The following is a 24523-nucleotide window of genomic DNA, read 5'->3' on the forward strand; positions in this document are numbered from 1 at the left end:
AGATATTCTTGTTAGTGGTGAAAAGCCTCACTTATGCTGACAAATACAATGTTTTTTGTTTTGGAAGACTTTTTTCTTTTTAAACTTATAGGCATTTTTTGTGTGCTCTCAAAAAACATGATTCTGCAAGTAGCCTGTGGCATCACTTACAAACTTACAAGCAAGTTCCCAGCAATAGGGTGTTTAGGCAGATCTGCCTGGGGCTCTTGCAAAGGGTAACACAGCAAACTAGCTATGAATTCCTCTGCTGAAACCAGAAAAGCAGTGGCGCAGAACTCTTCCCCGCTACTGAGTCCTTTGAGACATCTCTGGCAGGTCCCATATTAATGCTGATTTGGGTAGATTTACTAAGGCGGTATTGCCCTTAGTGAGTCAGTAATTTAATGTAAATTGAGTGCAAAGTCTCTTAATTCAGATTTCAAGTGTTGCATATTTTTGAGTTGCTCCATGTTGTAACGTTCTTTTGTTTTCTTATTAGTTTATCTTCTTTTGTAATCATAGCTTTAGGTTTAGTGAATAAGTTTTTTTGAGATCAGGACCATGCATCATTGACAGCATGCTTAGGCAGTATTTAAGTAATTCAGTTAAATAAATAAAGGACATATTTACGCTATTATCAGTTTCCTCTTCATGTGAGCGGGAACTAGGTGTCTTAATGTGCTACATGCCTACATGTTAATGTTGTACAGACTAAGTCTCTGATAAATGGTGGCATTTCTGACGAACTACATCATGCAAAGTTAGGAACCACGTACTTGCTATTGAGATGCATTTCGTGCTTTGCAGATACTGTGGTGTTAGGTGGCTACAAGGCACTTTCATTTTATTTCTCTGAAAACAGAAACAGTCTTTGTTCTGGAAGGCAACTAATGAGGGTAAACATAGTATCTCTGTCTGAGACAGCTAGGAAGACTTTTACCTCAGAACTGAGGTGTTCTTTTTCCACAAAGTAGCTTCATTTCAACAAATTAGAATACGAACAGGTAGTGTAGGACTGCAACAGATGGTCCATTAAGTTAGCAGAACCAGTAGTGAGCCCTCTGAGTATAGATAGCAAGGTAATCTCAGATAGTTCTGCCACACCTAGTGTCTGGTCAAAAGGTTTGTTTGAACTCTGCAACATTTTGACTACTCCGTATTGCTGTTTGCTTTCTCCTCTTGGATTAGCATTTAGGTCTGCCTTTCACTATGGCTGTGGAAAAACTTGCCTGAGATAAGGCTTGCTTTTTAAGTAGTTGTTAATAAAGTTCTTGAGCTGTTGAGAAGCATGGCTGGGAGCAGAGAAAATTGTCATCTTTGTTCCCTTTAGCTTAGGGGAAAAAGAGAAAAAGCAGGAAACATGATAAAAGAAAGTACAATTCTGCATAATGCAAATCTGTTCTTTGATTTAATCCAACATATTTTTGAGGAAGGGACTTTAGCAGTATTCTGAAAATAATTTTAATTTTCTGTGGATAAGAATATCTAAATTACACTAACAGGTTGTAAATTCATCAAGAATGTATGTCTTAATGACTGGCTTATGCAGTGAAATTGATTTCCTGAACTGATGTCAAAGGTACTTGATTTTGTAATTTTTCTCTATTGTATTTCCTGTGGCAGGATGCAAGATTAGTCTGGTCTATCATTTTGTCCTTTAAATGCATAGGCACAGTACTAGTATTAATTTATGTTTTACAAATGCAGCAATCTAATTGCAGATCTAGAATGTGTGCCTTCCGTGTCTCCGCTGCCAGGCTGAAGCCTGTCCTCTAAGACATTGAAATGATGGTGATTGCTGTTGCACAATGATTTACAGACGAAAGAGGTGCGAAGTTGCTGGATTCAGGAGTCACAGACTTTAAATGTAATTTTGAACTCCGACTCTGTCTTTCTTGTAAAAGCAGATTGAATGCCAGGATGCCTTGGAAGCAGCTGCTCGGGCAGAGGGCCTGCCGCTGGACACCTCCGTGCATTCCCAGCTGAGAATGCTGGATGAAGAGCATCAAAAGGGCAAATACCACCATGGCCTGAATGTGCTGAAACCCATACGGACTACTTCCAAGTAAGTCTTTAGGCTACAAAAGAACTGATACAGCATTTGCTTCTCAAACCAGTGTCGTGGTTTAGCCGGCAGCTCAGCCCCACACAGCCGCTCGCTCACTCCCCCACCGGTAGATGGGGGAGAGAATCAGAAGGGTAATGCTCGTGGGTTGGGATAAGAACAGTTTAATAATTAAAATTAAAAGAAACAACAATAGAAATGCAATGTAAAGGAGAACAACGAGGGGCGCAAAGCCCCGGGGGAGGGGGGAAGGGAGGGGAGAGGGGGAACGAACCGACGAAACAAACCGCCCGCGCCGCAGCCGCTCGCCGCCCGCCGACCCGACACCGCGCTGCCTCCCCGCTGCCACTGCCCCCCCGCCCCAATATACTGGTCATGGTGTCACGTGGTATGGAATGAACCTGCCATTGGCCAGTCGGGGTCAGCCGCCCCCGCCATGGCCCCGCCCCTCCCAGCCTCCCCCCACACCCCACGCGGCAGAGCGTGGGAAGCTGGAAAGGTAGCCGACCCCCACAGTGAGGAGAATTAACCCCTTCTCAGCCAAAACCAGCACCACCAGTCACAAAGGAGGATTGCAACTGTAGGTCTGCTGACTGATACTGAAAGCATCAGAATTTGTTTAGCAGGTATGACTGGCATGAGCCATTTGGTACTCTGAGTACTTTCAGTGAGAGGAGGCTTTTTCTCAGGGATTTACAGTTCTGTTTCCTTTTCCATTTTTTTGCTATTTTATTTTTTTTTTGTCTTTTAGACACCAGCACCCCGTTGATAATGCTGGGCTTTTCTCCTGCATGACCTTCTCCTGGCTCACTCCTTTGGCCCACAGAGCATACAAGAAAGGGGAGTTGTTTATGGATGATGTATGGTCTTTATCAAGGCATGAGTCTTCAGATGTCAATTGTAGAAGGTAGAGACATCTTGTTCCATATTATTTTCTAGATTCCCTTTTTGTATGTTAGTTCCCAGGCAATGATATAGTATTGCCCTAGAAAAGCAGCACTGACATTTTATTCTGCCTTTCTCAGAATAGTGGAATTTAGTTTTATCCTTCGTTTACGGCTTCCTCCTGCTGCACTGTTTCTGTACTATTGCCTATTTCAGTGAACTTAAAGGATTCTGTCTCCAGGAGTGTATTGCAATTATTTTTCTGATTTTCCATGTTTTTAAAAAATTTTTTTATTAAAATGAAGTTCTTTCTCAAGACTACGCTGAAAAAAATCTTGTGCTAAAATAATACGTAATACTGACAGCAGCAAGGTTATTTGATTGAATATGGGTCAGATCTTGCAATCGGGCTAATATTTATGGCTAATGAGAATTTTTGTCAGGTTTTGACTCCACAACTCTTCTGTCAGATCAGCAAGGAAAGGCTGTGACAAGTCAGTATATTAAGATTGCCAAAGAGACTCCAGGCAAAGCAAAAGGCATTGTGTTTTTCATCCCTGTCTTCTGTAGAAGTAATACAACATAGATATTTGAAGAGGCAGATATTTCTCTTTACCTCACAGAATGTACCATGTATTTATTTCTCCTGATATATAGTAATTTTGGTTGCTCTGAGCTAGAAAGTGCTTGGTATTTTCACAAAGAAGTACCTGTGAGATTGTACCTTCTCTAATGGTGAAAAATTTATAATATGAGGCTTCTGTATTTATTAGGCTGGAGAGATTGTGGCAGGAAGAACTGAAAGAGAGTGGGCCTGATGATGCTTCTCTCCGGAGGGTTGTGTGGATTTTCTGCCGAACCAGGCTCATCATTTCCATAGTGTGTCTGATGATCACGCAGCTCGCAGGTTTTAGTGGACCAGTAAGTAATATCCATCCTTTTTTTAACAACCCCAGAGGGCTCCATCTCATGGCCAGCTGTAAAATATGAAGGTTTCATTGCAGAATCGCTTAAATGTTTTGATTAGCTAGAAATTTTGGGGCAAAATTCCAAATTGGTTCAAGAATCCAAGATAGGTTTCTTACAGCTGGTGGATCAGTTGCTGAATGCTGAGGCAAGTTCTTGGAAAAGGGAGGGGGAGTTTAGGTGTCTTGGAGGAAATGCATACTTGTTTTCTCTCTTTGGTTTAGAGTATAGTTCAAAGTTTTTTTTCCTTAACTGGTATGTGGTCTTTTTGCGTAAAATTCTTATGTGCAGGTGTTTCACTTGTTTTCTTTTTGTGTTTGCAATTCTGTAAATTTATCTTGGAATAAAATTCAGTCTGCTAAAACACTAATCTTAGATTATTGGCATTAATAGCACAGTCTTCAAGAAGTGGAATGAAACAATTTTATTAGACACTACTTAAAAACTAATGTGAGCAGGTCTCAAGAAGTCTGTGGGTATAGTCTTCACTGATCCTACAGAGAATGGTCAGACAGGTTTCATGTAGAAGTTTTAGAGTGCGCTTATTGCCTCTAGGAACTGCTGCTGTTTGTTGCTATGGGTCGTAATGAAGATAACGTATGGGACTTGACATTCACACCATTTTTTGTCACCTGTTTGTTGCACATGCTGTGCAGATTTACAGTTGAAACTTTGACTAAATTTATTCTCTACACATTTCCCTTGAGGAGTAGGAGCAGTATTACTGCTAGTAGTACACGTTTCAGTGTGCTGGTAAGCTGAAGGTTCATTTCTTGGGTAAGTACACTTGGGTGCACTGTTAGGTGAAATGTCTTTTTAAAATGTTTTCCTGATTTTAAATGACTTATCAAAATGATGTTCTGTTTTTTAAGCCTTTTTAAAGTTTGCCTTGTTTCATGTAATATGAATAACAATAAATGTTTCTGTGGTATTGTTTTCTTGGTAATTTATAGTAGCTTGTATCATAAAATACATGAACGTACTTCGGTAATTAACATTAAATCATGATTAAGGTTTTAACAGCACTAGCTTTCCCCAAGAAGAGCTTCTGTCATTGTTTCACTACAGGGCTTAGTAGCTGCTTTTATCTTTAGCAAAGAACTTGCAGCAGGGTTGCCCCTAATTTCTGTAGTGTAATTTTCTCAATTTGTCTCAGCAAAGCTGCTGAAGGGGAAGGAGAAAACCAAACCAACTTGACTAGGCTGGGGGCTACCACTGCAGTTGATGCTCAATTTGGGTAACTTAAAATTATCTACAGACATTTGCCCATTTACAGGCAAACTTATTAATTTCTCTGAATAAGGAACAATTCCTTTTTGGTGCCATCATTTGGCATGAAAAATAAGTCTTTACCATCCCTCCTCCCTGTTCTTAAAAATGGCATGCCTCATAAGTATGCCTGCTGTCTCCTCAGAAGTATCAGTGCTCTCTTGTATTGTTACACCCTTTCAGTCACCTGAAGGTGAAAAGGGAGATCAGGAAAAGCACTGGACTTGACCTCATGCATTGATGAAAATTATAAAAATGGAGTTAAACACTACATTAAACCTCAAAAATTTTAATTGAATGTCTGTGACCTTGAAATGCCAGGCAATAGCTGTGGCTTTGCTAGTGAGCATTGTAATGGTTATAACTGGAAAGGAGTTGTTGCATACTTTCCGTGTAGGGTTTTTTATATCAGATAGATCCTTCAAGGGTCTTCCTTTTTTTTTAAATTTTGATAAATTCTGCATCTGGCACAGTATCCAAACCCATAATCTGGTGAGACAGCTGCATGTGTCAGACTGCCTTGTAACAACCATCAGAATGTGCTAGTATAGGTGAGATACTGTCTATCTCCAGTGAATATTTGCTGCCATTTGATCAGCTACCAAAACTTTCAAGTTTGAGTTGAAGAGCAAAGAAGTTTTTTGATTACTAAACATAATCAGTTTAACTCCAGGTCTGAACAATGTACCTCTTTGCAACTGTTCAGAGCTATTCTTCCTGTTTGGGAGATGGGGAATCTTGCTATCTTAGTGGAGTACAGCTTGACAGTTTGGTCAGTTATTGGAGGGGGGAGTGGTAAGCTATTGGAGGTAAGTTTCCTGATTTCCCAGTTGGCTCCAGTTGCAGCCTGCCCTGTGCTGTCGCACGCTGGCTGCAGCAGGGACGCCAGCACTGCAGTGGGACCAGTGACAGAAGCTGTTCTTTAGAATTTTCAGGATGGCTGTTTTCTGCGTCAGAACGAGACAGTCCTGCTGGGCAGAGCCAACGTCAGGAGCAAAGGTAAGGTAATGTTTATTCAATGGGAATGCTTAAAGACAGCTGAGCCGCTAGTACCAGCTACTACGGTAATAGTCACAGGAGTTCCTTTTTCTCTGTTAGCTTAAGTTTTAGTTTTTGTACTGTAACTTTCTTGTTTCGTAAATAACTTTGTGCTGGATTCTTGTCATTAAACTAGTTTGAATTCCAATAGTATGTTTTCAGATGTAAATGTTAATTCTGTGTGGCTTTTTTCCCCTCCCTTTTCAAAACTCTTTAATCTACTGTTTCCTCTTTTCTTTCTTCTGGGGGAAAAAAAAAAGGGGGTGTAATGTAAACTGGTCTCTATTTCATCACGGGAGATGCTGAAACAGTAAAATAGAGCTGAAAAATTGCACTAAAAGGTTTTGGGAGGAATGAGACCCCAGGAAACATCTGCTATCTTTATACATCCTCTCTTTGAGACTTTCAGCAATGCTTTGGTGTGCGAGAAAATGCTTGCAGTCTGCGACCATGCCGAGTTACAGCTCGTGAGGAAAAGGGGGAATTTTCACCCCAATTGCTCAGTGACTCGGTTGCATATGTTGAATACTGGAAAAGGAAGTCAGTAATCTCCTTAACTGCAAACCAACTGTATGCAGTTGTGGTCCAAACAGTCAATGTAAAACTAAATCGAAGTAAGGAGAAAGTTGGAATGCAATAAATCTGTGAATGTGAGCTCCTCACATTTGTTCAGGGATTGGTATGTAATTTTTCTTAGTGGCCATTCTAGAACCTGATGGACATCTGGCTTTAATTCACACCTGTGAAAAAGAGCAAAATTACTTACAGCATGTTTCCTTGGTTCTGACATGCAGAGTTACTTTCCTCAGAACAGATGAATTTGATCTCCGTGTTTTTTCTGTTATTTGGTGCTGGGCTATAGCTATCAAATACCTTTGCTGAAGTAGTGGGGTTTTGTTTTTCCTCTCTCTTCAAACTATACAGAACTCTTATTTGCAAAACCTGATTTAGCCAAGAGGACTTCAACGGACTATGATGTGGAAGGCTTCTCAAATATTTCCTTTGGTCTCAGATTTTTTTTTTATTGTGAGCAAAGGTAATTCTCAGCTCTGTACTAGCATATCACAAGCACCAGTATCTTACACCATCATTTGTTGAAAAGCTCTCTTTTGCTGTCTGTGAAGCCTTACTGTAGGATACTTTTTAAACCAAATTTCAGAATTTGTGCAACCTCAGAAGCCTCCTCTGACACCTGCAAGTTTGGCTTCTTTTGGACTTCATGAACAAATACTGTTCTGTTTTTGTATCTTTATAATTTTGTGTGTAGTTACAAATCTAGTTTGTTAGAGGCTAAGACTGGCTGTTAGATATTAGTCTTTTAAAATTATCCTGTATGTGCAGATTGTATGTTCATACAATGCTCTACCTGTTGTACAGTGTTTCTGAGATGTTACTATTTAAGATGGCACTTTATTTCAAATAAAAGACTTGTTCCACAGTCAGTAGTACTTAATATTGCTGGTGATTGAGTTGTGTGATGTTATGTTGTGCCGTTGGACCGCAAAGAGCTGGAGGTGGGAATCGATGGTTATGGGGGCTGTCATCTTTCTGCAGGTGATGTTTGTGATTCCTGAGGTAAAGTGTTTATATTTTTGGGGGGCGAGGGTATGGGGAGGGATCAAATGGTTAATTTTGTTTGTTTGGTTGGTTTTTTTCTCCCCTGTCCCCAATGATTTGTGGTATTGCGTACCTTGTGCTTTCTGCTTGTTTTTTTCTTTACTATTAAACTGCTGATGTTTATTTCCAGGAATGTTTTGCAAATGTCCTTCTCACTCTTCCCCTCTACAACTGTAGGTACATTGTTCCTTTTTATCAAATAAGCACGTTTGAAGCAAACCAAAGATAAAATAAAAAAGGTCTTAATGTCACGTAAAGGAATGTTTCTTAATGTGCGCAGATGTATAAATAGTGACTATATTTTAAAACTCTTCTATATGATAATGCATTGCTTTCAGCTAACTGACAGATTTATGTTAAGTTAGAAGACACGGAGGATTAGAAGCGTGCTGCGAGGAATATGGTTCCAAATTAAACTCTTTACTTACTAAATTTGACTCAGTGCTTGGCTCTCAGCAGGGCTTTGTGTTACAGTACTTCTTGTATTGACACCTTTTATTTCTAGAAGGAAGATGCTTTCTATTTCAAACAGCTCTTTTAAAAGCAAAGTAGCCTACTTATTTCTAACTTAACATAAAGTTGTTGTATGGTCTTCTGGGATGATGGGGTGTTCATGCAAGCTTGCATTTCTTCCTGTAGGCATTTGTTGTGAAACATCTTTTGGAGTATACCCAACAGAGTGAGCCCAACCTGCAGTACAGCTTGTTTTTAGTTTTTGGCATCTTTATGACGGAAATAGTGCGATCTTGGTCCCTTGCGCTAACGTGGGCTTTGAATTACCGCACGGGGGTTAGACTACGTGGAGCTATCTTGACAATGGCGTTTAAGAAAATTCTTAAGCTGAAGAACATAAAGGAGAAGTCTCTTGGAGAGGTAAGCTGTAGTATCATTTTGGAAATTCTGGCGTGAAAAGGGATATGCAATATAATATACTCCATTGAGAATGAGCTGTGCCTTAAATATAAATAATCTGTTATGTGTATTTTTCAGCTCATAAATGTATGTTCCAATGACGGTCAAAGGATGTTTGAAGCTGCAGCAGTTGGCAGTTTGTTGGCTGGGGGCCCTATTGTGGCCATCTTAGGAATGGTTTATAATGTGATTATTCTGGGTCCAACAGGCTTCTTGGGCTCAGCTGTCTTCATCCTTTTCTACCCAGCAATGGTGAGTTTGAAAGAGTTAAGACTCGCTTTATTTTTATTAGGTCAGACATATATATAGTTCTGAATAGAAGGTGTTGAAATGTGCTAGATTTAGCCTGTTCATGGGGCTGCATGTTACCGAAGGTGTTTCTAAAGATGGTGTATGAAGCAGAAGTTTAGAAACAGGAAGCTCAAAATGATAAAGAGAAAATGGAAATAGGAAAGCTGGTAGATTTCACTGAGATAAATATGCATAAATTAAACTGCAGCATGTTCAGGTGCTTATGGTTGAGGCCTCCAGCTTGTGTACAGGAGCTCAGTGTTGCCTGAGGACGTTGCTCTTGATTTCACAGAAGATGTTGAAAAGCACTGCATCTGGGAGAAGGTGTTCTGGATTGGTTACTCTTGCCTCTACTTCTGCTGAGCTGTGAAATAGGCTTGTTGGGCCAAAATCTTCTTGCCTCAAATGCCCTGCAAGGCTGCTGAGGACTTGTGTCTGTATTCATAATACAAATTTTAAAAGGCTTGGAGGCTCAATACTGTGAGGTCCACTCTAGTCCAATTTATCTGGCCAACAGTAAGGAGTAAGATATAATTACCATTATATTTTAAAGAGGGGAATGAGGACGGCAGTTTGATCATATTTTCCAGTTCTTTTCAGCAGTCCTTCTCTATTGGTGGGGACTCCAAAAGAGCTTGCAGGAGTATGAAGAAGGGCAAGGAGCTGAAAACTTCCTAAAGTAGTGTGTTGGTTTTGAATTTCAGTCCAGGAATGGGATGAATGTAGGAGTAGCAGATACTTAGAAACACATGAACAATTACTTGTTTTTAGATTGGCTTAGTAAAAATGTTAAAACTGTTTTACCACCTTCATAGAACTGGCATGTGGTAGAAATTGATCTGGCTGTGCGAAGTCCAGCTCCCTCTTGTCTTATGGGACCATGTTAAAAGGTTGGCTAAAACAGGTTATACTGCTAACTTGCCGTGATGGTCAATTTGTGTCTTTAGGTTAATGTGCTTGTTGTGTTTCAGAAACTTTAACAAATCTGGTACTATTCAGTGTTGTGCACCTTTGTTCTCACAATTTTTTTTTTTTTTGAAACTTGCTATTGTGAGTCCAATGCAGATGGGGTGGGAGGATATGAATAGTATTTCCAGCCTGACTTTTATGTTAGAATATTTGCCCCATCCCTGAAATCCCTTTTTCAGGTTCAAAATTAGCTTTCTCTGGTAACTAGGAGTTCAATGTACTTGTTCTTTCTGAGTTGCCATTAATGTTGCCTGGTGTTACCTTCTGTTTCAGATGTTTGTATCACGCCTCACAGCTTATTTCAGAAGAAAATGTGTATCAACAACAGATGAGCGTGTACAAAAGATGAATGAAGTTCTTAATTACATTAAGTTCATTAAAATGTATGCCTGGGTCAAACCATTTTCTCAGAATGTTCAAAGTGAGTTCACACAACTTGTAAATGTTTCCTTTTGTGCAGATGTCCCATTGGTTAGTATCCTGGTGCATCCTCCTAGCTTGATACCATAGATGTTGATGTACATGCAGTGTAATAATACTTCTATACTTCAGGCTTCCTGTTGTTATGCATGATGGGTTGGGCAACAGACCTGCTTCTAAAGTTTCACCTTCCAGCATAATGATGTTTGTGGCTTGCCACTAATCTTAAACTTTTAACTTTTGTTCCATTTTTTTAAATAACTTAATAAACGTGCTAGTTGCTCTATTTTAAAATAAAGTAGAAAGACCTCTATCCTTATGGAAATTTAGAGACCATTATCGTTTGCTCCTCCATAACTGTGGTCTTTATAAGAAGGTATATAATGTGATAAATGCTAAAGCATAGAGTTTGGCCTCTCTTACCCAGTGTTTTTAGTGCTATGATAGTGTCTTATTGTGTATGTACCCCCCAAATCATACTTAATGTGGTGCTCCTATTTATATTTCTAGAAATTCGTGAGGAAGAACGTAAAATCTTAGAGCGTGCGGGCTACTTCCAGAGCATCACTGTGGGTGTGGCTCCCATAGTTGTAGTCATCGCCAGCGTGGTGACCTTTTCTGTCCATATGATCCTTGGCTACGATCTTACAGCAGCTCAGGTAACTTACTGCAGTGTTGAAAGTACTCTTTACAATATTGCTACAGGAGCTGTTCTGCTAAGCCATTTTCCTTCATCATATTCATTGCTTTGTGGCTGTGCCTGTGTGACCAGGCTGTAGCCTTACTCTCAGAAGTGAACATCTGATGGGTGTGATGGCAGCAGGTGTAGTCTTTTATTTTGCACAAAAAGCTCTTGGTGCTGTTTCAGCCCTGACCTTCCCAGAACAAGTTCTGAGCTGAATGTGAACGAGCATCCCTGTCTGCTATTCAGATAGGGCATTGGGACTACTGGATGTTTTTGTTTTACAGTGTGCTTGGATGCAAATAGCACAAATGTCTTACAACAGAATTTGAACTTGGGTCTTCACAAGTAACGGGCTAATGCAGGATTTGATAGCTGCTGCTTTCAGTAGGCCTACAAATACTGAGCGTGTCTGTTTTGGTCTGTTACAAAGCACTGGAGAAACAGTTGGGTAGATCTGCTCTTCTGCTGTTTGAGACGATGTTGAATAGTTAAGTGATTGTTCTTGGACTGTGTGCCTTTTCTATGGCTTTGAATTGCTGCTGTGACGTTTCAGCTTCTAGAAGGTCGGAGTTTGTTAATTGTATCCAAATGTGATTTTTGTTTCTTTTTTCATTTTTAGGCATTCACAGTTGTCACTGTCTTTAATTCAATGACTTTTGCTCTAAAAGTAACACCTTTTTCAGTGAAGTCTCTGTCTGAGGCATCTGTTTCTGTTGACAGATTTAAGGTAAGCAGTCATTTGGCCTTACAGTTTTAACTGTAAGTGTGGAGTGTTTTATGTGTACAATAAATGATAAAGGAACACTTGGAAGGTAATGTTGTTTTAATGACTGAGGAGTTTTTTACACTTGGCACTCCGGGTTATTGGATTCTGCAAAAGAGATACAAATCTAGTGAAGGAATATAAGAAGTGTAAGATAACATGAGTGTGGGAAGCAAAGTATTCTTATTTAATGATTGTAGGATTTTGATGTGTTGGCCACTGTAAGAGAGAATACAGGACTAGATGGCTCCCAGTGTAATAATTCTTAAAATCCGTTTTAAGCCTGCCTGCATGAAACGACAGTGCAACATGTTTGCAATGAAATTTCATGTTTTGCTAATGAAACACTTTTTGGAAATGTCATGTATTATGTAGGCTGCTTTGCACAAACCAATGGAATTTTATATGTAGTCATAAAAAGCTGAGGTTTTGGATTTCCAGACCGGATTAAGTGACTGAAACTCCACTATATGAATAAAATGCAGTTGTGATCTGATGAAATGGAAACTCAGGCAGAAAATTAAAACCCAAGTAGCAAAGAATCTGATCTCATCCTTCAAACCTTGTGAAGTGAATACACTGTGTGTACTTCAGTATGAACTCAGAAGACAGGCCTTTATTTTGTCTTGAAGACAATAGTGCATTGCACATTGCAGAAGCTTCCAAACAGGATTCCACAAACACTGACAGATACATGGGTTCTGTGTAACACATTCATGAAACAAATCTGGGTGTGAGAAGAATGGGATCTGTAGAATGGTTTTGGATCTGATTGCTTTTGAGCATTTTTGTTTCATCATTTGAGTCACTCTAAATCAGGCTTTCTTAAATCCAAATGTGCTGAAGGGAGTTTTGGGGGGGAAGAGGAGAGGGGAAATTGTACTATCTACCAGTTTGACTGTAAACAGTGTAACCTGTGTGTAGGGAGTGTAACACAAGGTGGGGGTACTCTAACATCGTAGTAAAAATGTAACTGACTCTTTGGCTCTGTAAATGAGTAGGAGCTCTCTTACTAATGTGTGATTTGGGTGTAGCAATTTCAAGAGTAAATAAGGCGCTGAATTGAGAAGTCTGTAATCACAAAAGGCTTCTTAGTTCAAAGCGTAAATTAAGTAAGTGGAAAACACTTGTTTTGTTACTAAACTATGAAAAATCTCTTCCTAACCTGTGTTAATTATAAATACTGATGGATGTGGTGGAAAACACGATACAATGGACTTAATTGCTTACTACTAATTGCCAAGCAGCCCAAGATAGGTCAGCTAAATTTGTGTGAGATGGCTTTTTCCCAGCAGAAAAGATGAAGGGTAAAGGCTGAACTTGAAAGTCATTCCACTTCCTTCCATGAGTTAGTGTGCAGGATGAGTCAGTCACTTTCCCTCCAGGTGACCTCTCCTCTCCAACCCATGTATTCTACTCGTGTGTTTTTAATCAAGAAATTACAGAGCTGCAGTTCCAAACAGTGTTAAAAGAATAAGCCCCTCTCATATCGCATCCAGAATATTGCAGTTCTGCAAAAGTCTTAGTGTATCTAAGTCCTTCCACCACATCAGGAATGCCCTGGCCACTTAGCAGGCCTGGAGTTAGTTTACACTAATGAGCTACCTTTTGCTCTTCAGCTTCCTCCTACTTTATAGCCTGATGTGTTTTGCTGCGTGAGTGTGCCATAGGCTTGTCTCCCAGTCTTGATCAGGTGTCTCATCTTTACACCTCTCTCACAACTCCTATCAGAGTTTATTTCTAATGGAAGAGGTTCATATGATAAAGAAAAAACCAGCCAATCCTCACACCGCGATAGAGGTGAAAAACGCTACCTTGGCTTGGGACTTCTCCCACGCCAGTGTCCAGAGCTCACCAAAGTTGACCCCCAAAGTGAAAAAAGACAAGAAGGTCAGCAAGGGCAAGAAAGAGAAAATGAAGCTGCAGAATGAGGGACAGCAAGCTGTGCTGGCAGAGCAGAAGGGCCATCTTCTAGTGGACAATGATGACCATCCTAGCCCTGAAGAGGAGAACAAAATCATCCACCTGGTTAACCTTCGGCTTCAGAGGACCCTCTACAACATTGACTTGGAGATAGAAAAGGTAAGAGAAGAAAGGAGGAAACCCGAGCTTTCAAAAGGCCTCATTTTTAGCTGTCCCTTGGAATAGAACTGTGAATTTTTGCATGAAATGGAGCACGTTGCTTTTGTACACTCCTGCAATATCCATGGCAACTGCAGTATCCAGGATGCGGTGTCTGATCTTGATAGAGAGCTGTGCCATTTTAGCAAACTAGATCTTTCCAAACAGCCTATGAAACAACTGCAGGTTGTATAGCTTTCACATCTAACTGATGGTTTTGCTGTTTGTAGCTCTCAGTACAGTATATGAGCATTGAGCTTAAAGAATCATCAGGGCAACAGGGTTATTGGTGGGATATTGGTGGGTGGTGTATTCCTGCAGCTGTTTGATAATTTTGCAGGGTGTTAGGTATATTCTGGGTGAACATTTTAGGTAATCAGGTGTTCTAATGGAGCATAACTGCTTTGCATTGAAGAATGTGCAATTTTCTTCCTTGAGAATTTTTGTATAGTTGAAGGACACAGAGATTTTCAAGAATTTAGAAGCAGTTGGAGTCGTCATTCCAAGATAGGTAAAAGCATGTCAAATGCCAAAGAAAAAGCAATGAGTTTAATACATGTCTTCATCTACAAATACAAAAGTTTTGCAGTCTGGCAGTTGGATGTTGTAATGGGATCTATGCAATCATCAAGATATTTATGGTTAAATTGACTTCTGTACTCGTATGAGTAGAGGGATAGTTTAAATTATTTTAAACTATAAAACCCCCTATATTTTAAACTTTTCAGAAGGATGCATTTAGTTGAAAAATAGCCTTGTAAAAGGAGTACACAGTACCTGAAAATGTAAAGGCTAGTTTTCTGTCAGAAGTTTGTAAATGAGAGGAGGCCAGCAATGTGTTCCACAAGTGGTTATATACCCTTTTTGTTCACTTTACCTTTTCACAAAAGGAACAAAAATAGTTTTGGTGAATTCATTGTTTAATGTATCAACCCACCCATTTTATCACGGAGAAATGCTTCAGAGTGACAGGATTCTAGCCTTTTCTTGGTATGTGTTCCTTAGCAAGCTGCATCTCATAGGCAAGGAGTTTTACTGGACCCATATATCCCAAATTCTGTATTTCTTTCAGTCTTTCCCTCTTTATATCTTTCCTTACCATTCTCAAAAGCATCTTGGTGCTTTTGGCTGAGTGCAGCATTCTCTGGGTCTGTATCAGGCCCAGTCAAAGGGGAGGTGATCACTTTTACCTGTAGGGTTGATTCAGTTTTAGTCCACTGCAGTACAGTATTCACACTTTATTATTTGAGAGTTAAAATACTGACTGTCCTGCTTTTTTGTCTGTTATGTCTCTTTTCAGCTGTCATTAATGTCCAGCTATCCCCTCAGAGGTACTAAAGGTAGTCCAAATTCTGAAAGGGATGGAGAATGTAAGAAATGTGTATCATAATTTTTTTTTTTTCTGAATAGGGAAAACTTGTTGGAATTTGTGGCAGTGTGGGGAGTGGAAAAACTTCACTTATTTCAGCAATTTTAGGACAGGTGAGAAAATCTGTTTTGACTACTTCTGCTCTTCCCTTTCCTATCTCCTATTTCACTTATTTGTACTTTGTAGAAGAAAGTCTATTCTAACATGGAATAGCATAATTTCACTGTTTATCTTTAATTTCAGATGACCCTATTGGAGGGTAGCATTGCAGTAAGTGGAACATTTGCATACGTGGCCCAGCAGGCATGGATTCTCAATGCTACACTTCGGGACAACATTCTTTTTGGCAAGGAATATGATGAAGAAAGGTATATCAGAACTGTTTCCTGATTTTCATGAAAGTTTAGTAATTCTTGGCTCAAGTGTAGGAAAATTTAAAGCAGAGTATGCTGCAGTTAAATCCTATCTAAAAGACTGTCTTTAAGACTCCTTTAAGTCTCATTTAAGAGCCTGCCTCTCTTGCACATGGTCACTGTGGCTGATAGCTGTCAGTGTGTCTGTCATTGCTCATTTGCAGTGAAGGCTGTACCTCATGCTGGAGTACTGTCTGATCTCTGTTTTTAGCAGCTGCTGTGGAGCAGCACTGAAGTCACATTTGCTCTTGCTGTCCTGGCCTTGCAATGTACTGGCACCTCCCATGGTCCTCCCCCAGTGGGGGCCTTTCCTGTGGCCTGTGCTAGCTATCACTGGAAAAAATTGCCTCCTTACCTTCACTGTACTTCAGAAGTAGGTGATTAATTATCCTCAGTTTCCTCCTGGGAATCCAAGGCCAATCATTTGTTGTAGGCTGCTGGAATGTCTGCTATTAGTGTAGAAAGTGAGATAACGCTGTACTAGCTAGATACTTGGTGGGGAAAAAACCCCAGTGTTCTCACTGCGTGTCTAACTGTTCTTTAGATACAATACGGTGTTGAATGGCTGCTGTCTAAGGCCTGACCTAGCCATCCTTCCAAATGGGGACCTGACAGAGGTATAAATTTTGCTTATAGTAAACTAATTAGTAGATGGAGAAGAGTAGAGTGTTGGTTTGGTGGACTAGACTGGAGTGAGGGGAACATCAGTCTGGTATGCATATAGGCCAAGCTGTTGAACTCCACCTTCTTGAGCTGACCTTCTCAGTAGCCCAGGGCCTGCATTGATAGTTGTGCCATGTTGATTCAGAGGTTGGCAATTCGGGAGGTTTTTTATTGTGTTTTAAATTTAGCTGCTTTAACAGGGCCTATTTGAACTTGGTTTAAAATAGCTAAGAAGAAAGTACGGCTATATTATACAAAACAAGTAAAATAAGCAAAAAAAGTACTGCCACATTTCAAGCATATTAACCTTGAGTTTGAATGTATAACACATTTCACAAAGTAGTGGACACCTAAACTAGAATGTATATATATGTATTAAAACAATATCTGATATTGTGGGGGGTGTGTATAGATATATTAAAAAAAAAAATTATGGTCTGCTTCATTCAGGTCACCTCTTGAGCTGTGAATATCTGTGTTGCACGGTGCTGTATAGAAGTAAAATAATGCATGTATTTGTACAGATTGGTGAACGAGGGGCTAACCTGAGTGGAGGACAGCGCCAGAGAATCAGTCTGGCTCGAGCCCTGTACAGTGACAGGAGCATTTACATCCTTGATGATCCCCTCAGTGCCTTAGATGCTCATGTTGGAAATCACATTTTTAACAGTGCAATAAGGAAGCACCTGAAGTCAAAGACTGTCCTTTTCATCACTCATCAGCTTCAGGTACTACGTCTCTCATACTTTCTTTTTTGGACTTCCTTGAAATACTGTTTAGTCAGTTGCCTTAATACTGGAAAATTCTATGCCCTGACCTGTTACAGAAGCACCCTGTCCATCTATAAGATACATCATTTATGTTTACAAACTAGGTTTGCAAATATTCACTGAGCACAGTCCAGTTCTTTGATACCAGTGCTGCTTGGGGTCTGATCTGGACTGGTAACACTTGGCTGAAGAAAATTTACCAGAGGAAAAAATACCTTGTCCAATAACACTTTTGCTCAACTTTCTATAAAGCTAGTTCATCACATCAGAATAACTTAGATTTGGTGTCAGTAAATCAGAATGGATGTATTCTGAGATTTTTTTGCTATCTTCTGTGCATAGAAATATTAATACTTAGTATATCACTATTTACAGTTGAAGTATCCTGAATTGTCTTCCATAATTGTTTTTGACAGAATATAAGAACTTATTTGTGTGCAGTGAGAGTAATGGTGCTGTAGTCAATGCAGGACCTCTAAAAATCACATGTCTTACTGTGGAAGAGGTGTGTTCTGTGCAAATGTCTATAAATGACTGAAAAGGATTATATGGCAGTGTATCTGATAATCAGACACAATGATAAAGACTTGTTCTTACTGCCATTTTCTCCAGTATCTTGTTGACTGTGATGAAGTGATCTTCATGAAGGAAGGCTGCATTACTGAGCGAGGAAGTCATGAGGAGCTGATGAATTTAAATGGGGACTATGCAACTATTTTTAATAACCTACAGCTGGGAGAAACACCACATATTGAGGTACTTGTTTGTTTGTTTTAAGGTGCTCTGATAACTATTCTGATGGGATAAGCCAAATGACATAGTTGGAAGACTGCAAAATGTCTTCACACATTCATGTGTTGATCTGACCAATAGATTTCCTGTGGAATAATCTGTGCTTCATTAGCACTTGGTTTTTGCAGTCACAGTTCATATTTAGGGAATGCATAGTAGAGAGGACTCTGCCAGTGAGCTCATGAGTTGAACATGAAAGTAATGTATTGTCTTTGGTGATGCTCAGAGCAGGAAGCTTGTCTCTTTTATTGTACACCTCACTTCTTAATTAACCTCCAAATTAGCACAGACCTGGGCCAACCTTTTGTCCGAAAAAAATTCGTACTGGTTTGTGACTTTTTTCACATAGGGTGTGAATGAGGCACAGGAAAAGTGATGCAACTTGACAAAAGTGACAGTTTTTTTGAAATGTAACTGAAAATGCTTTGTTTTAGGGGGGTTTTGAGAAAAAAAACAACCTTGTTGCTTGATACTGCTGCTGTTATGAAACAATGGCTGTAAATGCAAACTTGGATTTGTGCTCTAGTATTTTAGTCGATGGAAAGAATGTAAATCTAGAAAATAACAAGAACCCATTTAGTAGGACATCATTTAAACTTTCAGCAATTCAGTCTTTCCCCCATGTTTCTTCTGTTTGTTTCCTGAAGTTGTTCTTTGGAGTAAGCAACTTTGCTGCTTTTTATTTGATGATGATTTACTTCTCTTTACTAAGAGAAAATGTACATAATGCCTAAAGTGTTTAAAAAGCACACCAGCAGTTTATTTTTTTAAGAGATGAGGGGCTCCTTATTCACAAGTTGCAGACATTAAAAAAAAAAAAGTTTCTGAAAAGGTAGCATTGTGATAAATACATAGATATAGAAGGTGTTTGGTGAAATTTTCTCCTGGAAGATGTTAGTAAAGAAGTGAAAGAATATAATGCATTACTCTGCATATCCTTTCCGAGACATTAAGATTATAGTTCTGCCATTTTAAGATTCATGTAATGACAGTTAACATGAGATTCTCCAGTCTGCATGCTTGGCTGACCTTCACTGTCTTTCTGTAAACACTAGCTCATGGAAGGAGCATTGATTTGCATTTGTGATAAGAAGAAATAGATGGTCAAGTTAGATTCTCTGTGGTTTGATGTGTGTCAGATGTCTCTTCTCATGTAAAGTGTGGGAAGAGGACCCTGAAGATGGGTGGGGGTTTCAGTTAATGTAGGCTGTCTCTGAACAGGTAGTAACTTCCATCTTTTGGAAGATGGCTGAGTTTAGAACAGTAACTGTGTGTGCAGTTTAGTGTTTGGACATTTGATTTCTGGAAGACCAAGCTAACTTGACTTTGTCCATAGACATTTCATGACAGCTTTCCTGAGTGAAGTACTAGGTTGTTTGGGGAAAAAAAGCCTCTTGTAAAAATAACTCACAATTTTATTAAGCGAGAGGGGGCATGTATCTTTCTCTCAGTGCTAGGGGTGTCATTCTTCTACCATGTATGCACATAGTGTCACTGATTCTGGAAATTAACCTTGCACACTGCCAGTACAGACTGGTAGCAGTTCAGATTAATAGAGGAGGAGAACTTAATCCACCAGAGTTGGCAGTCATCCACAATAACAGCATTCATAACATCCTTGATACGAAAGCCTTTGTCCTTAGGAGGCAACTTATAAAAAGTTTGGGTTCAGATATGAAAATGTCAAAGCAAATTACTCTGGTATGTTTAGTGTCACTGTTTTCCTGCAGATTAATATAAAGAAGAGCACAAACAGTTCACTGAAAAGACCCCAGGATAAAAGTACCAAAACAGGGTCTGTGAAGAAGGAGAAAGTTGTAAAGAAGGAAGAGGGTAACTATGGAATCAGATTTCTGGCTGTAATTATTTTGTACACCAATAAGCTCAAAACACTTGCTTCCGAATTGTGTTATGAATGTACCTCCAGATTTTGAAAGCTGTCTCAAGTCCTGCCTCACTCAGCGTGGCTGATAGGACGCAGGCAGTGGGCAAAGAACATTCGTGACTGCGCAGTGTGTTTAAGTCCAGTCAGGCTGCCACTGGTCAGATGCCATCAGCACAAAGGAGCTTGTAGAACCGTGTCTCCCACACCACCTCTCCCTTCTGTCCTAAGAGGCCTATGTGTATAGCTTGTTACTGACAGAGTCCTAGGTAGGATATGGCATTTCTGTATGAAGAATTGGAAGATCTGACCTCTGTTTTGTGGTTCACTCCATTTAATGTTAACTTTGAACTTCAGGGTTTAAAAAGCAATAGCGAGGCTGATACCAGCCTAGTATTTACGTCTGTGCTGGTTACGCTTTTTCAGACATACCATGATGTGAATGATTTTGCAGAGGATACGTGACATTTTGAAAAACTGTTTGAACCGTTGAGTTCTGTGTGTTAGGTAACACTCGTGTTTCTGAAAGTACTCTGTACGGTTTGAAAATGACTGTAGTTTTGTGTATGCTCACAAACTTACAGAAATTTCACGGAACAACTTTCTTTTACTCACTCCCTCCTCCTCTTTTGTTTTACAGGCCAGTTGGTCCAGTTGGAAGAGAAAGGCAAAGGCTCTGTCCCCTGGTCTGTTTATGGTATCTACATTCAGGCGGCTGGAGGCCCCTTTGCGTTCCTCATCATCATGGCACTGTTCGTGATGAATGTGGGCAGTACAGCTTTTAGCAACTGGTGGCTGAGTTTCTGGATCAAGCAAGGCAGTGGAGTAAGATAAATAGCTTTTCTACTCTCTTGTGCCTGATGGGCAAGGGGATTGCTCTCATAGTCTAATCCTAAGCAGTCCTATGAGACCAAATGGTGCTTCCTAATTTAAGCAAGTTGTAAGGCTCCCCAGGAGGTGATCTCACTAGAGAGTTCATCTCCAGTAACGAGAGCTCTACTAATAAGACAGACACAATAGCTCATGTGGTTTTATATTGCCTTCTTCCTTGTCTTGGTTAGTCTGAGAAAAGGAAGAGAAAACCTGAAAGGAGCCAACAAGCTGCAGGAGGAATTACTAATTTTAGTGCTGGTTTTTGCTTGAACGTAACCTTACATCTAACAGGATAATCTTGTTAAAGTATATAGCTTTAAGTCAAATGACTTTTGGGAGTTGCTTTAAAGACTCTGATGACCTGGTGTGGCTTGGGACTTTTCCCACTCTAGGGGCTTTGATTGCAAGTTTTGTTGCATTTAAAGATTCAAATATAACTGCAAGAATTTTTTTTGGGGTAGGGTGAGCAAACTGCTAATCTCAGAGGGGAAATAATGAAGTGCAGATGGCCAACAATATTAAAATAAGCAGTGAGGTCCTTAAACTTACTTAAAGATTTAAAAAAAAAAAAAGAATGGGAATATACAACAGTGTGACAGTAAAGAATTTACTACGTGCTGGCAGAAAATAACAATGGTTTTTGATAAGAAGGCAATGTACAACCTATCCGAGGTGAATATTGCTGTGTAATAGTGGAGGTGTGCAAGTATTCGGTGTTGTTCAGAAGAATGCAAGAAATAAGCATGAAATGAGAGATTAGGAATCAAATTAAGTTACGTATTGTGGTAGTATTTTCAGAGATATTGTAGAAGGTGGCCACGGGCTACAAATCTGCACATCAGATATCTCTGCTAGGGAAAACTGAAGTATTCAAAGATCATTGAAGTACTTTCTTTAAAGAAAAAATATCAAATATGGTGGGAGGGGACAGAAGACAGTTAAAGTCTACCACTTCTAATGTGTACATGCTTAATCCTTAACTAACTATTCACTGAAACCTTGAATTTTCTGCAGAACACCACTGTGACTTTGGGAAATGATACTGTCATAAGCAACAGTATGAAGGATAACCCTCGCATGCATTACTATGCTGGCATCTATGCACTGTCCATGGCAGTTATGTTGATCCTGAAAGCTGTTCGTGGCGTTGTCTTTGTAAAGGTACGTGCCAATGCTGTTGGTTTTCTTATCCCCCTGTTCCTATGTCTGTATGTTGCTGTCACAGTGGTTCTTTTGGTCACCTCCCAAGGAGACTTCTGAACTAGAGGAAGTCAGATCACAGGTTGTGAGGTTTCCGTAAGTCATCCCTTGGGGCTGCACCATGTTTTCTGTTACGCTTCTTCCCAGATTAGTAGCTTCCTTCCACTGGTTAGAAGCCCAGAGTGCAAGAAGAAAACCTTATGGTTGGAGAAAGAAAATGAGCAGAATGTTTTGGTGCCCAGGCGAAGAGCAGTGACAGGAAGGCAAGCATTCTTTCATATTGCTGCAACATTTTCTGCCTTGTCAGGGAACTCTCAGAGCATCCTCAAGGCTCCACGATGAGCTCTTCAGAAGGATTCTGCGTAGCCCCATGAAGTTCTTTGACACTACACCCACTGGGCGGATTCTCAACAGGTTTTCCAAAGACATGGATGAAGGTATCTCTCACTCTGTGCTGTAGATCCCACATTCAGACTTCCCAGTTAACTCCTTAATACTCTCCAGTCTCTTGCTGTTGCTATTATCCATTGCCAAATGTGTACTTGTAATAGAAAAAACAGGAATTAGGACATACCTGGGTTATGATTCTAGAAGGCAGCTGATATATCAGGTCTGTCCGTTCACTTACAAAGAAAATGTGCAGCTGCTTTTGTACCTACAGACTGCACGTGGACTTGTAGCAGTTAGTGCGGGGGAACTTAGCATATCAGGGTGAAGCTGATGGGCAGCAAAGGCGGTAATTAGGTCAGGGTTGCATCAGTGCTATTTCTGCTAATGGGAATAATTGGAAGGACTACTAGCATCTCAAAAGATAAAACCACACCTAATGAAAATGGACATTTTTAATTTGAATAAGCCAAGAGAAATCACTGTCCTTGTCAATGATGATGTACAGCTGGACTGAATTGCTTTATATAGGTGGTTTAGCTTTCTGTACTCAAGATCTTTCTCTTTTCTCTCCATCTCTTCCAGTTGATGTTCGTTTGCCATTTCAAGCAGAGATGTTCATCCAGAATGTCATCCTTGTGTTCTTCTGTGTGGGAGTGATTTCTGGGGTTTTCCCCTGGTTCCTGGTTGCAGTGGGGCCCCTCATTGTCCTGTTCACAATTCTGCATGTTGTCTCTAGGTAAGTGCATCAGCTGCTTTGACTGAGAGTAGAGATGCATTGACGTGTTGTTAAGGACATAGGGTTCTTCAAGTATATATGCATCAACGTAGTGGTTGGCATATGGTGGTTGTATATGTCACTTAAAAGAGCTTCTTCCCTTCCAGAGTCTTTATTCGAGAGCTCAAGCGTCTGGACAACATCACACAGTCTCCATTCCTGTCTCACATTACATCTAGCATACAGGGTCTCTCTACAATCCATGCCTACCATAAAGGACAGGAGTTTCTGCACAGGTCAGTCTAGATACCATCTGAGAGTGGTGGAACACAAAGCAGGGTGCAACAGGTTTACATTCAGGAAGATTTATTAACGGGTCTATAGCTGATGGCATACACTAGCTCTAAGAGTGAAAGTTACTTTTGGGGGGAAAAAAATGAGGGAGAACAAGAAGGAGAAGGGAAAGGGAAAGCTCCCTAGTAGCCCATGGGGAAGAACAGTGGTGGGGTCCCAGGTGAATGCCCTCCTCTGGAGTTCTCCACAGTGCAGCGGGTAGCAATAATGGTGAGGGCAAGTTCTTGGCCATACTTTTTCCCTAGCAGTACCTATTTTTCGTTAGGTCCTGCTCATGCTTTCTACTGGTTGTTTCTCCTTGTGATGATATTAGCATTGGTTAGAGCATGCTAACAAAACCTCAGTGTGCATATTGATGAGCTGTCTCTGTGCACATGTATAATTGGATAGTATTTATAAAGTATTTAAGTGATTGTTAGCCACCTTGTTGTGCACTATGCGTGGCTTCCTCTAGTGTAAACTAAAATCTGCAAAACATATGAGGGAAAATGAAACATTTCTCACATGAGTGTTAGTTGCTTCCCGTGAGAACCTGCCATAACAATAGCAGGGTTTTGTAGGTGCAAGGTCATGAGACCACCAGCGTGAGAGCACAGGAAGAACTGTCACAGAAGCTCTGGAAAGACACTGCTACACTAGCTTAGATGAAAGGTTGCAGAGGTGCAAATAGCTATCCCTTAGCACTGCTGGTGCTAGAGCGCTAAGGTGCTTCAAACACTGTGCAACAGAGATTGGTGTAAAACTGAGTCGCACTATCAGAAAAATCTAGTTACTGGCTTTGTGAATCTCTAGAGTGTCTCCCCTTAAATACACTTTCTCAGCTCTGCAGTGATAGGATTGTGAATTAAATGGTTATTCATGTGTTTTAATTAGTGTCAACAGTCCTGTCAAAACTGAGTGTAACTTTTACACTTGTGTATAAAATAACATGTATTTTGTGCATATTCTGAAGCACTGCTCCTGTTACCCACAGAGCAATTTGTAGCTATTGAGCATCCTCTGATGTCTTGCATAGGTGAAGTTGTAGTGAAAGTGTGTGTAGTGTGCCTGAATTTTGATTCACCCCAGTATAATTCATTGTACACAGAAACTTAGTAATTTGACTTCCGAGAGTTTGAGCTG

At 40.1% G+C, this 24523-nt stretch overlaps 1 protein-coding gene across 7 annotated transcripts in view; it reads left to right on the forward strand.

Moving 5' to 3' along the window:
- Positions 1–24523, forward strand: part of ABCC5 (ATP binding cassette subfamily C member 5) — a 78300-nt gene that overhangs the window by 18507 nt on the left and 35270 nt on the right. For 4 of the 7 annotated variants that reach the window (XR_010373870.1, XM_064457460.1, XM_064457462.1 and 1 more), the window contains exons 3-22: positions 1884–2044; positions 2796–2951; positions 3703–3850; positions 8459–8692; positions 8810–8983; positions 10265–10412; positions 10922–11070; positions 11716–11823; positions 13591–13941; positions 15391–15462; positions 15593–15717; positions 16307–16379; positions 16950–17153; positions 17808–17951; positions 19718–19820; positions 20510–20694; positions 21757–21903; positions 22250–22379; positions 22915–23068; positions 23215–23343. Coding sequence is in view for 6 of the 7 variants with exons in the window: in XM_064457460.1 (XP_064313530.1) it covers positions 1884–2044; positions 2796–2951; positions 3703–3850; positions 8459–8692; positions 8810–8983; positions 10265–10412; positions 10922–11070; positions 11716–11823; positions 13591–13941; positions 15391–15462; positions 15593–15717; positions 16307–16379; positions 16950–17153; positions 17808–17951; positions 19718–19820; positions 20510–20694; positions 21757–21903; positions 22250–22379; positions 22915–23068; positions 23215–23343 (3095 nt within the window). In the remaining variant the exon portion in view is untranslated. Of the gene's footprint in view, positions 1–1883; positions 2045–2795; positions 2952–3702; positions 3851–3919; positions 7997–8458; positions 8693–8809; positions 8984–10264; positions 10413–10921; positions 11071–11715; positions 11824–13590; positions 13942–15390; positions 15463–15592; positions 15718–16306; positions 16380–16949; positions 17154–17807; positions 17952–19717; positions 19821–20509; positions 20695–21756; positions 21904–22249; positions 22380–22914; positions 23069–23214; positions 23344–24523 lie in introns of those variants that run through there. The other 3 variants (XM_064457461.1, XM_064457463.1, XM_064457465.1) reach the window with 3 other exon arrangements.

Source organism: Phalacrocorax carbo, chromosome 7, assembly GCF_963921805.1.
Source record: "Phalacrocorax carbo chromosome 7, bPhaCar2.1, whole genome shotgun sequence".
In the NCBI taxonomy this organism is placed as follows: domain Eukaryota; kingdom Metazoa; phylum Chordata; class Aves; order Suliformes; family Phalacrocoracidae; genus Phalacrocorax; species Phalacrocorax carbo.